Source organism: Amaranthus tricolor, chromosome 15 (assembly GCF_026212465.1).
Source record: "Amaranthus tricolor cultivar Red isolate AtriRed21 chromosome 15, ASM2621246v1, whole genome shotgun sequence".
NCBI classification, from domain to species: Eukaryota; Viridiplantae; Streptophyta; class Magnoliopsida; order Caryophyllales; family Amaranthaceae; genus Amaranthus; species Amaranthus tricolor.
Window position 1 is genome coordinate 5,230,677 of NC_080061.1, and position 13,042 is coordinate 5,243,718.

The window sequence follows — 13,042 nt, forward strand, 5'->3', positions numbered from 1 at the left end:
GATTTTGGGAGAGGATGATGCGGATGACTTTGGACTTTTTGGAAAAGGTGACAACTAAAATGGGGTTGTATGGGAAAGAAGCTTATTGGTGAATGGTGGATTCCCATTACCCATCAATGTTTAATGTCAAAAAGCATTAATCATCCTTGGATGGATATGTTAATGTTGTTTCAACTCAAAGAAAAAACAACAAGAAAAAATACAAGTAAGTGCATAAGATTATTCTAATGGTACAGTTTTGCATACTTCCATCTAGACCTGGGAAAACGGTCGGTCGGTCGGGTTTTGGGTCGGATCAATTTCGGTCGGGTTATTTTCGGGTCGGGTCAGTTTCGGATCAGGTCAGTTTCAGGTCGGATCACTCTGGGTTTCGGGTAGGTTCGGATTGACCCAACGGGTTACCATAAAACATTAGAATATCCAATCGACTAATTCAACATAAAAAAAATCATTAAAATGTCTAAAAATAATCATTAGAAAAATTACATGTACGATTTTCAAAAAATAGTTGGTATGTCAGGTTCATTTAAGTGCAAGAAAAATAGGGGAATTAATACTTATTTTGAAAGACTTGTAAGATACGCGCTTTATAAAAGTTATTTTGTTTATTATAATTGTAACGTTAGATAAAAATGACGTAAAATTATCTTCACAATATTGGAAAGATATACAACTAACTAAGTACTTATTTCGTCTTATAAGATACGCGTTTTATAATTTAGGGTAGCGACATTCGTTTTTTGAAAAGCTCATTCAAACGTGCGAAACGTTCGTATAAATTATATTGATTTGCTTACTGAAATATAGAAGAATTAAAAACTCATTTGACTGATTTAACAAGATACATGTATTCAATTAAGATGATTATAACGTCCTGTTTTTAAAGAAAAATAATTACGATGGCTAAAAAGACGTTAAATACGTGTTTTTTGAGATCTATTGATGAGTTTTAGGGTTCAAGTGATATACTCAATATGTTGAGATACTTTGAAAACTAAAATTTTATTTGAAATGAATTCTAACATTGAAATTACTCTAAAAATTGATATTAAATCGGTCAAAACGGGTCGGTTTCCGGTCGGGTAATTATCGGGTCGGTCATGTTTCGGATTAAGTCGCTTTCGGGGTCGGTCGGGTTCGGGTTTTGTCGGGTCGGGTCCCGGGTTTATTTTCGGGTCGGATCAAATTTTCCCAGGTCTGTTCCATCCCACAGGACCACACACTAAGGCTGAAAGGGGTTGGCGTGCCAGTTTGGAGTTTGGACTAGTCCCTTTGTCCCTCCCATAACGTATTATTTAACCCAGAAGGCTCTTGAGGGTACAAAAGAGTTTCTTTGTTAGGCTGGTTGAGTAATGGTAGTGACTTCGTGTCTATGAGTGGGGAGTATACTTGATATCCTACTCGGAGAATGATGTGAATGATGTTGAATCAGATATCTGATATCCAATTCAATCCGATTTGGATATAAAAAATTTTATTCTTATTATCATCGAATATCCGAATTTACTTATAGTATGCGGATATTCGATATCCAACTACACAAAAACTTCGGATACTTGAATATCTGAATCTCATTCAGGTCATCAAATAGTTTTGTTTTAACCATAGAGTAGGGAGTGGTAGAATAATCATATAAAATGGAAAAATATAGTTTTCAGGGTTGAAATACCACTTAGAATCTTAGACTAAGTAAATTTAAATAAATCTTGATCTCAATTGGATTACATATGTATACGAATATGAGACTTTTTATGATAGAAAGTTTAATGAAGGGATATAGTAAATGTTTATGATTTTGAATCTTGTGAAGTACAAGTACTCACTTTTTGTTTTTATTTGCCATATTTTTTATTTTGAATTGTTATATAATTTTGCCTCATTCTCTTATTTGAAAATAATTTCTGCCATTTTTTAAGATTTCATCTATATATTTCAATTCTCATTCAATACTATTCACACACTTTTATTTGCTTTCTCATCTATTTTAAATTTCTGATTTTATGGAGTAATATATATACGATATACTCTCTTTACAAATTGCTTTATAATTTAACACAAATCATGAATTTTTATATCAAAATTGTTCTTCAATCATGATTACTTATAAGACATGACTCAAAATTGAACATGGTGCCATAATCTCATAATCACTTTAAAGTCACTTTTCTTTCCCTTGTTTAGACTTTTCTTATTGATCCATCATTTTTAAAACAAATACAATGGTATTATTAAGCTTCGCAGTCCTTTTCATTTTGTCGTCATTTTTTATATAATAAATTTTCAAGATTGCCTCTGACTACTTTTCAAACCTTTAATGTCTAATATTTGTCTAAAAACTCTCTCCGAACACTTATTGAACTAAAACAAGCTAAAACTAAAAATCGTTAATTTCAAAAAAAAATGCTTGTGTTGAAATTTGATACATATTCACTCTTTTAGCCAAAATTTTTGATAGGAAAATCACATTACTGCAATGTTTGCAGCATTAGAACTTAGACTTAAAGATCTTTCCAATGATATATCATATGCCTAATTCCGATAACTAAGCGAGAAATGACGATCGTTTAAAGTTTGTTTGTGCTGAAATTTGATACATGTTTAATCTTTTGGGAATAACTTTTTATAGAAAAATCTTATTAATGCAAGGTTTGCATCATTAGAAACTAGACTTCAAGTGCTTTCCAATGACATATTATATGCCTGATTCCAACAACCGATTCTGGTTGCACGGTTTACGAGACCATACCGCGGTCTGGTATTCATTTCTCGCTCGCGACTGGATGTTAGAAATCGCTGCAAACTTTATGTGATATTCATTTATCACTCGATTGTCAGAATTGGGCATATAATATGTTGTTGGAAATCACTTAAAGTCTAGTTTTTAATGACGCAAACCTTGCATTAATAAGATTTTTCTATAAAAAGTTATTCCCAAAATATTGAACATGTATCAAATTTCAGCACAAACAAACTTTAAACGATTGTCATTTCTCGCTCGATTATCGGAATTAGGCATATAATATATCATTGGAAAGATCTTTAAGTCTAGGTTCTAATGCTGCAAAAATTGCAGTAATGTGATTTTCCTATCAAAATTTTTGGCTAAAAGAGTGATCATGTATCAAATTTCAACACAAAACGTGTGATTAGGTTTATTTTCCTATTTAAAAAAAACTGTTTTCTTTAATTAAATTAATATTTTTTAATTTAATTTTTATTAATAAATTTAGATAATGATGGTTGATTTTATAATTAAAAATAGATTTAAAGGTATTTTAGTAATTTCATTAAAAAGGGGTGGCGGTATAATAAAAAAGGTAGCGAAGTTTAAGAATTGGTTAAATTGATCATAATTCACAAAATAATATATTCTCTCCTATTTAGCTAAATGTCAAACATATTTAGTAATACGCAATTTCTATCATCAATTAATAAATTTAATTATACATAATTAAAAATTATAATAAATTAATATTAATAATTTTTATATTAAGACGAATCAAATAAAATTCTAGAAGACTATATTATAAGTTATAGATTTTAACAATCGATGAGTACACATAATTAATTACTTAATATTGGGTGCATGTGACGAGGAATTGTTTAGTCCTAATCTCAAATAAGTTATCATTGGATTGTTTCGAAAGTGCGGATTAATAATGACAGAGAAGAAGACAAAATGGACAAGCAAAGTAAGTCTAACAAACATACAAATCGAATTGGGATTCCAATCCAATCCCATTTCTTTCGGGTTTTTTTTTATTGATTAATTATTACATAATGGGTTAAAGAAAAAGGAAGGTTAAACGAAAATTAAATTTATGATTTTTTTCGAAAAGTTATATTTTTTCTGCTTTTTTAAACGTTTTGATTGTTTTTTAATACTATTTATCAACTACTTTTAATTTGTAATTTATTCTTAATCTATAAATTAACATATAGTTAAATGAGATCTTGTTTAATTCATCTCAACATAAAGTGTATAAATATTTATTTTTTTATAATTTTTAAGTATGCACAATTAATTAGAAATATTAAAGATCAAAATTAGTGCATTGACAAATATGTAAAAAGCACATAAGACATTTAAAATAAAACAAAAAAAAAGATGAATTTTAATTCTATTTTTTAATCGTCTTATTCATTTTCTTTAGCTTTCTATTTCGTCTTATTCATTTTCTTTAGCATTGTTCTTACACTAATTTTGAGTATCCTATGAGGATTTTGTCACCAAATGCCACCATATAAAATACTCCTTCCTATTCATATTATCCAATGCAATTATTCAATGCTTAATATTTCTTATTATACATAATGAAATATTATAAAAAGTAAATATTAATAATCTATGCGTTGAAACAAATCAAATAAGATCTCACTTGACTATGTTCTACTTTATAGATTAAAAATAAAATACAAATTAAGAGTAATAAGTGAATAGTGTCAAAAACTAAATTTCCTATTATCTAATAAAATGGAGTACAACCTAAAAAATTGTCATTCACATTAAACCCTTCATCTTTGTATACAAAAAATATCCTTATCTATCCTTTTTTAAAAAATTGTACTCCATATACTTGTGATTTTCTTTTCAAAATATAAGTTTTAAGTTAGGTTTAGGGTATGTTTAAATTGAGTGTAAATATTTAAAAGGGAAATAAAGTCAAATTGATGAAATAAATGCAAATAGAGATGCATTTGAAGTAATTGAAATAGTTGTGAAAAATGTAAAAAGAAAATGATTCCCCCTATTATGGAGGTAATACATTCCCCTACCCTCCTTTAGGATAAATATTTATCTAAAAACTTAAAAGCTCTTTATTTTTCATTACTTTACAACCATTTTTTCATCTCTACAACAATCAAATTTCACTAATTTCTCATTTAACAACTTTGTTTTCTTATTTTGACTTTTTTTACCCCTTAAATATTTACATCTAATCCAAGCATGTCTTTTGTAGTGAAAATTAAAGTCATATAGGTATATATATAGTACTCCTGAAATTAGAGCGTTAATGAAATACTTCTATAACAAATATTTTGCAAGATTATATCATATGTTTGCCTATTTCTGTAAATGACTAGTATTCTATCAATGAATTTTACTTACAGCAATAAACACATATAGTAATATTAAAATTTTATTCTTATAAAATTTTTTTTGATCTCTAATTACCATTTATTAATTAATAGAAAATATAGGCATTAAAGGATATATAGAACACCATTATCTAAATTAATGAAGTTAATAATTGTCATCAAATCATATACAAATATACATGATTAATACCTATTTAGAAGTATTTCCATTCTAACTCCTTTATTATAATTGAGCAGATAGTATCTCTATCTCTAAGAGTAGAAAGAATATCATTTTTCTTTCCATAAAATTTTTTGTTGCCACAATAATATTAACTTTGTTTTTATTTGTTCTTATCATTTATTTTTTTTCACAGATTTTAATGTAAATTTAGAAGTCAAATAATTTTAATTATGAGTTTTTAAAATTTCTAGAAAATTATTTAGAAAATATAAATTAAGAGGTAAATTTGTTTTTTCATATTGATCAATAAAATCATACTTAAAATTTAACATTAAAATTCGTAAATTTTAACCTAAGCAGTACTCTCTCCATTCTTTTAAGTTTGTCCACCTTACTATAACGGATAGTTTCAAAAATTTGTCCACTTTAGAATACTTTTCATTTTTGGAAATCTTTTTTCCCCAATATACCCTCATTTCTCTCTCTCATACCCTTATTTCTCTAGTATATTCACTCTATCACTCCTTTTTTGTTCTTTAAATTTTGTTTTATTTTAATTTTTCTCTCTTATACTTTCAATACGATTATTACTTTACACCACTATCTAATTAAAATAATATCCACTACAATAAAAAATTTTATTTTACTTAATAAATGTAAAAAACTCAAATTGGACAAATTTAAAAGAACGGAGGGAGTGGTATTTTATTTGTAGAATAGACTATACAACCAATATTCAGCTGTAAATCCCCCCAAAAAATACAGAATTTATTCATTCTGTTATACTCCTATGTCTCAAGTCTCAACCCACCTCCTTGTCTCAATCCCTCTAAAAAAGTGCCTTTTCTTTTCACACTTCCCACCATCTTCTTCATTCTTCACCTTCCATTCTTCTTCTAGAAACTGCACCTTCTTCCTGAAGCTCAACAAAAATGGCGACACTTTCAGATATAGGCGTTTCAGCATTCATAAACATACTTACTGCTTTTGCTTTCTTACTTGCATTTGCACTTCTCAGAATTCAACCCATTAATGATAGAGTTTACTTCCCTAAATGGTACTTTAAAGGCCAAAGAAAAGACCCTGCTTCTACTAACTTTGTGGGTAAATTTGTTAATCTTGATTTTAAAACTTATTTCACTTTCCTTAATTGGATGCCTCAAGCTCTTCAAATGTCTGAAAATCAACTCATTCAACATGCTGGCCTTGATTCTGTCGCTTTTCTCCGCATTTACCTTCTTGGGTACTTCCTTTTTGAATTATGCTCTTTAATTTTGCCCCTTTTTTTGTTTTGTTTTGGTGTAATTTTAGCAGTGTATTTTTTTGTTGGGTCATTTGTATTAGTCATTAAGTAATTGGGTTTTCCATATTGAATTGTTTTATGTGTATTTCTTTTTCAATTCCTTATTGAATTATATTCTTAGATTTTTCTTTTTTAATTTGTTTTTGGTAATTTTGTTGTAATTTTAGTAGTGTATTTTGGGTCATAAAGATTTAGACTTTGCTATTGTAGTATTGTATAAGTCATTTAGCAAATGGGTTTTCCCCAATTGAATTGTTTATGGGTAGATCTTTTTTCACTTCCATCTGAATTACACTCTTCAGTTTTGCATTTTATTTGTTTTGGGTGTTTTTGGTGTAGTTTTAGACAGTGGTGTTTTTTGGGTCTTAAAGACTTGGACTTTGCTATTGTATCAAAGCAATTGGGTTTTTCCCAAATTAAATTATTTTTTGGGTGGTATTGTATAGAAATTTTAGAATTTGAAGCTTTTCATTGCATAGATTTTAATTTGAATTGCCTTGTTTGGTGTATTAATGTAAATTCAGTAGTATGAATGTGTTGATTTCAGAACTGTTCATACTGTTTCTGGCTTAAGTTTAAATATTGCTTTTGACTTTAATTATGTTTGGTAGATAGGGATGGGTGGATTTTTGGCTTGCTGGCTTTTTATTTGTTTAATATTTTGGAATTATGAACTTGATAAAGATAGATTGCACTCAATTGTTTGGGACTGTATTCATAAGTTTGCTCAATGCATTGTTGTCATGGTTGCTTATTTTACATCATACCAAAAAAATTCTCACTTCGATTTGTGCAATGTTGCGAATTTAAAAGGACAGAGGAGCATTGTTGTGTTGCTACTTACTACTTCTGAGTAATTTTGGAACTTCGAATTTTGTCATTATTAGTGATGACTTGATGAAGTCACTGTGTTGTATCAGTTTTTATGTTGACTTCCACTTGGTTGAGTCAATGTCACAGCTAATCTCCTTGCGAATCACAGAGAAAATTGAATTTGGTTGGCTTTTGGCCATTTTCGGGCCATTTTGCGCGAATTGAGAGTTCAAAAACAAATTAGTTGGTGAAATATGTTACAATAGTCGAGTCTTTCAATTTTGAGACAAGTTTTCCCCAATCCTCCTTTTTTCTAATATTTGAGTTGAACTACTCTGAGACCTCTTTACGTGTATGGTTATTTTTACCGGTGGCCACTTCTATGAACTGACGGCCTAAATCCTTCCCAAGATATGATCCCATTGAAGGCTGAAGTTTTCTTGATAAATTTTTGTCTGATGCCTGATTGTGTCTTAACATTATCGGTTTAGACTCTAGAGCTTCTTTAAGCGTTAAAATACACATTTTTGAGCTGTGATGCATGTTTTTTATGTCATGATGTTTTGTGTTGCGTTTGCCTCTATTTCCCTTATGTGGAAATGAAATGGTCTTCTTTATGGAACCTTGTGAATAAATGTTTGATCCGCCAAGGTGTGCAAATTGCTTTTTAATTGCTAACAAGTTTATGTCTTTAGTGCTAATTGATTATAGTCTTTCCTCTGCAGCTTGAAGATTTTCATCCCCATGATGGTTTTAGCTCTTCTTGTACTGATACCGGTCAATGTTTCTGGTGGAACATTGTTTTTCCTACGGAAAGAACTGGTTTTGAGTGATATTGACAAACTTTCAATATCAAATGTTCCTCCTGAATCATATAGGTGAGATTGAGTGTCAATATTTTGTTCTTTGGTGCCATTTTTAGTCTTCTCGTTATTGAATGGACTGAACTACCAATAAATATCATGATCACACTACTTGTTTTTGGTTTTGGGGTGCAACTTTTACATAAGCTGTGCATCACTGACGTAGCCGTATATTAATGGGTTCTTCGAAGTCGAGAAATTATGTTTTGCAATTTCATTAAACTGCATTCGTCTTATTGAATGGAGATTGACTCGAACTACTGAGGAACTTTCAATCCTCGGAATTTCAGGTTCTTTGTGCATATTGCAATGCAATATCTGTTTACATTTTGGACATGTTTCATGCTTTACAAGGAGTATGATACAGTTGCATCGATGAGATTACAATTTTTGGCTTCCGAGCAAAAACGTGTTGAGCAATACACAGTAAGATTTCCTCTCCCATCCATTGTTATCTTGTTAGTGGAGATATATTTCCTGTAATTTCATTTTTTTTGATTCTGTATCGACTAAGAGTTACATATTAAGAACCCTTGATGACTATAGCTGCAATATTTTGTAGTTTTTATGTTAAATAACAGGCACTCCTTGCTCTGAAAGACGAACAATATTTCAGAATTTGCTGTTTCATGGATTCTGATTTCACCACCATTTCACTTTTTTTGGAAAAAGTAGATCTTTAGTTATCCGGTAATAGTGCTTTTTGTTGTGTTTGTGAAGGTATTAGTCAGGAATGTGCCACATGTCTCAGGGCGCTCAATCTCAGATTCTGTTGATACATTCTTCAAGAAAAATCATCGGAATACCTACCTTTGTCACCAGGTTAAAATCTTGTTCTACACCAATCAATGAGTTACAAGCCTTTTCTTCTATTATTTGTTTATTTGTGAAGAGTCTTAAACGGGCTCTCAGTTGTTGTCAATGCGTTTCATTTAAAGTTTTCGTCTTTTTAGGCTGTTTACAATGCGAACAAATTTGCCAAACTTGTAAGGCAAAGGGATAAAATCCAGAATTGGTTGGACTATAACCAACTTAAATTCGAAAGAAAGCCAGACAAAAGGCCCACAACTAAGGTAAAACTATAATGCCATATCTACAAGATGGAACTTGGTATAGTTATCGAGACGTGTGAAGATGACATAAAAATGTTCCTGTGATTGAAACTTATAAACTTCGTTTTGCATTTTTATTAGACGGGATTTCTTGGTCTTTGGGGTGAAAGAGTTGATGCCATTGACTACTACAAAGAACAACTCAAGCAGCTAGAGAAAAGAGTGAGTTATTACTGATTCCACTGGTTTCGACTTGATTCTTTTTTATTGCATGTGCATGGATTTTTCGGAATTAAGGCTTTAGCATTCTTGTTTTGCATGAAATTCTATAATATGTTTAGCAATTGACTTCGTTATTTTCGATTTTCTCGACCTTGATGACTATGAGATACATGTAGTTTATTTACACATGGGTTTAAATAAATTTTTAGATGACGATGGAGCGTCAGAGAGTTCTCCAGGACCAAAAGGCAATCCTTCCGGTTGCCTTTGTTTCTTTCAATTCACGGTGGGGTACAGCTGTATGTGCACAGACACAACAAAGTAGAAATCCTACATTATGGTTGACAAGTTGGGCACCCGAGCCTCGCGATGTTTATTGGCGCAACCTTGCCTTACCATTTGTTTCTCTCACTATTCGAAAATTTTTGATCGGGATTGCTGTCTTTGCCTTGGTGTTTTTCTACATGATACCCATTGCTTTTGTGCAATCTCTTGCAAATCTAGAAGCTTTGGAGAGAGTTGCTCCTTTTTTGAGACCTGTCATCGAAATGTAAGTATGTCTTTTCATATTTCATGATGTTTACATCAGTTCTTCGTTGGTTATACTTTTGAGTAACAACAAGTGTTGACCAAGTTTGTGTGAATCTATTGTCATTCTTTGACACGATCGTTTATATTCTTCATTTATCATTCCCATTACCTCAATGCCATAAAGTGGCTCCTTCCTTGGGTGGGAGGGTCAAATGTACGTAACCTTATCCTTGTTAATGATAAAACTAACAAAGAGGTTATTTCCAATTGACCCATGGTAGCAAACGTTACGTACAACTTACATAAATAAGAACTGCACATGATTTACTGAGTCATTTTACGTTAGTCCATTATAATCCGAAATCAAAAAGCTATAAATCTTTGGCCCATCGAAATAATGGACATATATTCTTCATGTATCAACTTCACTTATTTAGTACTTGTGATTTACGTTTGTTTGTTATCAGTTGTGATTCTTCTCTACACTCTTTGTTGATTGATTCCATGAATTTGATTGCTTGATGAACTTAATTATGTTTAACCACAGGAAAATTATCAAGTCCTTTCTACAGGGTTTCCTTCCGGGTCTAGCACTTAAAATATTCTTATGGGCTCTTCCCGTTCTTTTGATGTTTATGTCTAAGATTGAAGGACATGTGGCCTTCTCTAAACTAGAGCGTAGAGCTGCGGCAAAGTACTATTATTTCATGTTGGTGAATGTATTTCTAGGAAGCATAGTTACCGGAACCGCTTTTGGTCAACTTGATGCTTTCCTCCACCAACCACCTTCCCAGTAATTTTCTGATCCGAATCTCCTCGGTAATTTTGAGTCTCATTTTGATTCGATTTCTAAAAAAATTTATTGTTTCACGAATTTGAGGTTGATCGAGAATCTCTATTCAAGTCTTGTAATTTTTGTCATTTGTATCTCATTGTACAGGATTCCGAGAAATATCGGTGTATCAATACCAATGAAGGCTACCTTTTTCATTACATATATAATGGTGGATGGTTGGGCTGGTATTGCAAGCGAAATTCTCAGATTAAAGCCACTCGTCATTTTCCATTTGAAAAACATGTTTGTAGTGAAAACCGAGCGAGATAGAGACCGAGCTATGGATCCTGGAAGTGTTGATTATCCCGAGACTCTCCCGAGCTTGCAGCTTTATTTCCTTCTTGGGGTTGTCTACGCCGTAGTTACTCCAATACTTCTGCCTTTCATTATCGTGTTCTTTTTCTTTGCTTTCCTTGTCTATCGTCATCAGGTCGTTTTTCCCTCCTTTCCGCCTTTTATTTCTTTTGTTTTGTGCTCATTCTATATCTAAACGTATTTTGTTCTTCAGATCATCAATGTGTATAATCAAAGGTACGAAAGTGCGGCTGCGTTTTGGCCACATGTTCACAGCCGAATCATTGCAAGCCTTTTGATATCACAATTGCTTTTGATGGGACTTCTTAGTACAAAGAAAGCTCTTAATTCTACTCCATTTCTTATCGCTCTACCGGCACTAACCTTTGCATTTCATAAGTACTGCAAAAGTCGTTTTGAGCCTGCATTCAATCGATATCCTCTCGAGGTAAGGTTATCGCATAGATATAGTATCAAGTATCTTGGTAAAAATTTATTTCGAAAGATCTAAGCTTTTTTTGTTTGAAACGTCGTGCAGGAAGCGACAGAAAGGGATGAGCAAGAGCACACAGAAGGAGCCGACCAAAACCTAAAACCCTACCTTGCCGATGCTTATTTGCACCCAATCTTCCACTCGTTTGAGGAAGTCGAGTTTGAGGAAGTGAAAGTCGATGCTGTTCATGTTGACAAACACCATGCACAAATCTCGAGCCCGCCAGCTCAAGTTGAAGAAATATCCTCTTCTTCTCCCCCACACCCGCCTCAGTATTACAGTTACGAGCATGATTTCCATTCTTATAATTATTACCATCATCACGAGGCACAATCCTCGCATTATGAGCATTATTATCATGGTTAACCTTCTTTCTGCTTTACCTAGTGCGTATTAACCATCGGATATGTAGTAGTTATTAGCTAGACACTAAAAGTATAATCGGGTCTGACCGAGTTAGGAAAAGTCTCAGTCTTAGCTTCACCAATTGAACAGGATAGAAGTCGAGAGAGATATAGATCTGAGTTCACCTGTTTACAGAAACCGAAAAGGTATTTTGTTACTAATCATGAAACATTGCAGAACCATGCTTCCATACCTAGAGTCGGACCAGCTTAAAGCCGCTTAGGCCCGCAATTAAGCCCGACCATCATGTATAGGGTCTAACCCATTATGTAGCTATCATGACTCATGAGTAGTGTCTATGCTTCTTAGTTCTTACTACAATTTATAACTCCAATTATTGATCGTGTATATTGGTTTTATGATTATTTACTTATAATATAATTGATTTTTGTTTAATTATATACTTCAAATGCCAAATTGCCTCATCGAGTAGCGGTTTCGCCCTACCAACAAATATCAGCGAATCGCTACTTAGAGCAACAATTTTTTCCAAATGCTACTTTCATCTTATTTTAACAAATCACTAATTGGAGTAGCGGTTTTAATTGGAGCAGCGGTTTTATGCGTTAAACTCCTACTTGGATTAACATTTTTTGCTTCTTAGTGGGATACAATTTGCAAACTTAAGCAATGAGAAAAACAAAAACTCTTGAAGTAGCGGTTTTAATTGGAGTAGCGGTTTTTTCTTTTATAATCTAGGTTGTAAAAAGTTCCTTTTATAGCATGCTTGGATTGAGTGTAAACATTTAAGGGGAAAATAAAGTCAAACTAATGAAATGAAAGCAAATAGAGATGCATTTGAAGTAGTCAAGATAGTTTTAAAGAAGGTAAAATAAGCATGAAATAAAAATAATGAAGGAAAGAGAAGATGATTTTTCCTATTATGGAGGTAATACATTACCCCACCCTCCCCTAAGATAAATATTTACCCTACAAAATTGAGAGCTCCCTTTATTTTTCATCACTTT

General features: G+C 31.9%; 1 protein-coding gene across 1 annotated transcript; it reads left to right on the forward strand.

Annotated features, from left to right (window-relative positions):
- The first annotated feature begins 6,009 nt into the window (after window positions 1–6,009).
- LOC130801480 (CSC1-like protein At1g32090) lies at window positions 6,010–12,470 on the forward strand. The gene is made up of 11 exons (XM_057665341.1): window positions 6,010–6,506; window positions 8,105–8,257; window positions 8,533–8,668; window positions 8,963–9,064; window positions 9,196–9,315; window positions 9,436–9,516; window positions 9,726–10,066; window positions 10,595–10,840; window positions 10,988–11,312; window positions 11,391–11,624; window positions 11,715–12,470. Exons 1-11 carry the CDS (start codon window positions 6,196–6,198, stop codon window positions 12,033–12,035), a joined length of 2,370 nt encoding a protein of 789 aa, XP_057521324.1. The 5' UTR covers window positions 6,010–6,195; the 3' UTR covers window positions 12,036–12,470.
- The last annotated feature ends 572 nt before the right edge of the window (window positions 12,471–13,042 follow it).

What these genes read in the sequence shown, in the direction of transcription:
- LOC130801480 (XM_057665341.1), top strand. Translation starts at nt 6,196, where the DNA reads ATGGCGACACTTTCAGATATAGGCGTTTCAGCATTCATAAACATACTT. An exon ending in AACGTGTTGAGCAATACACA is followed by an intron (nt 8,669 to 8,962) that starts GTAAGATTTCCT and finishes GTGTTTGTGAAG; the next exon opens with GTATTAGTCAGGAATGTGCC. An exon ending in CTCCACCAACCACCTTCCCA is followed by an intron (nt 10,841 to 10,987) that starts GTAATTTTCTGA and finishes CTCATTGTACAG; the next exon opens with GATTCCGAGAAATATCGGTG.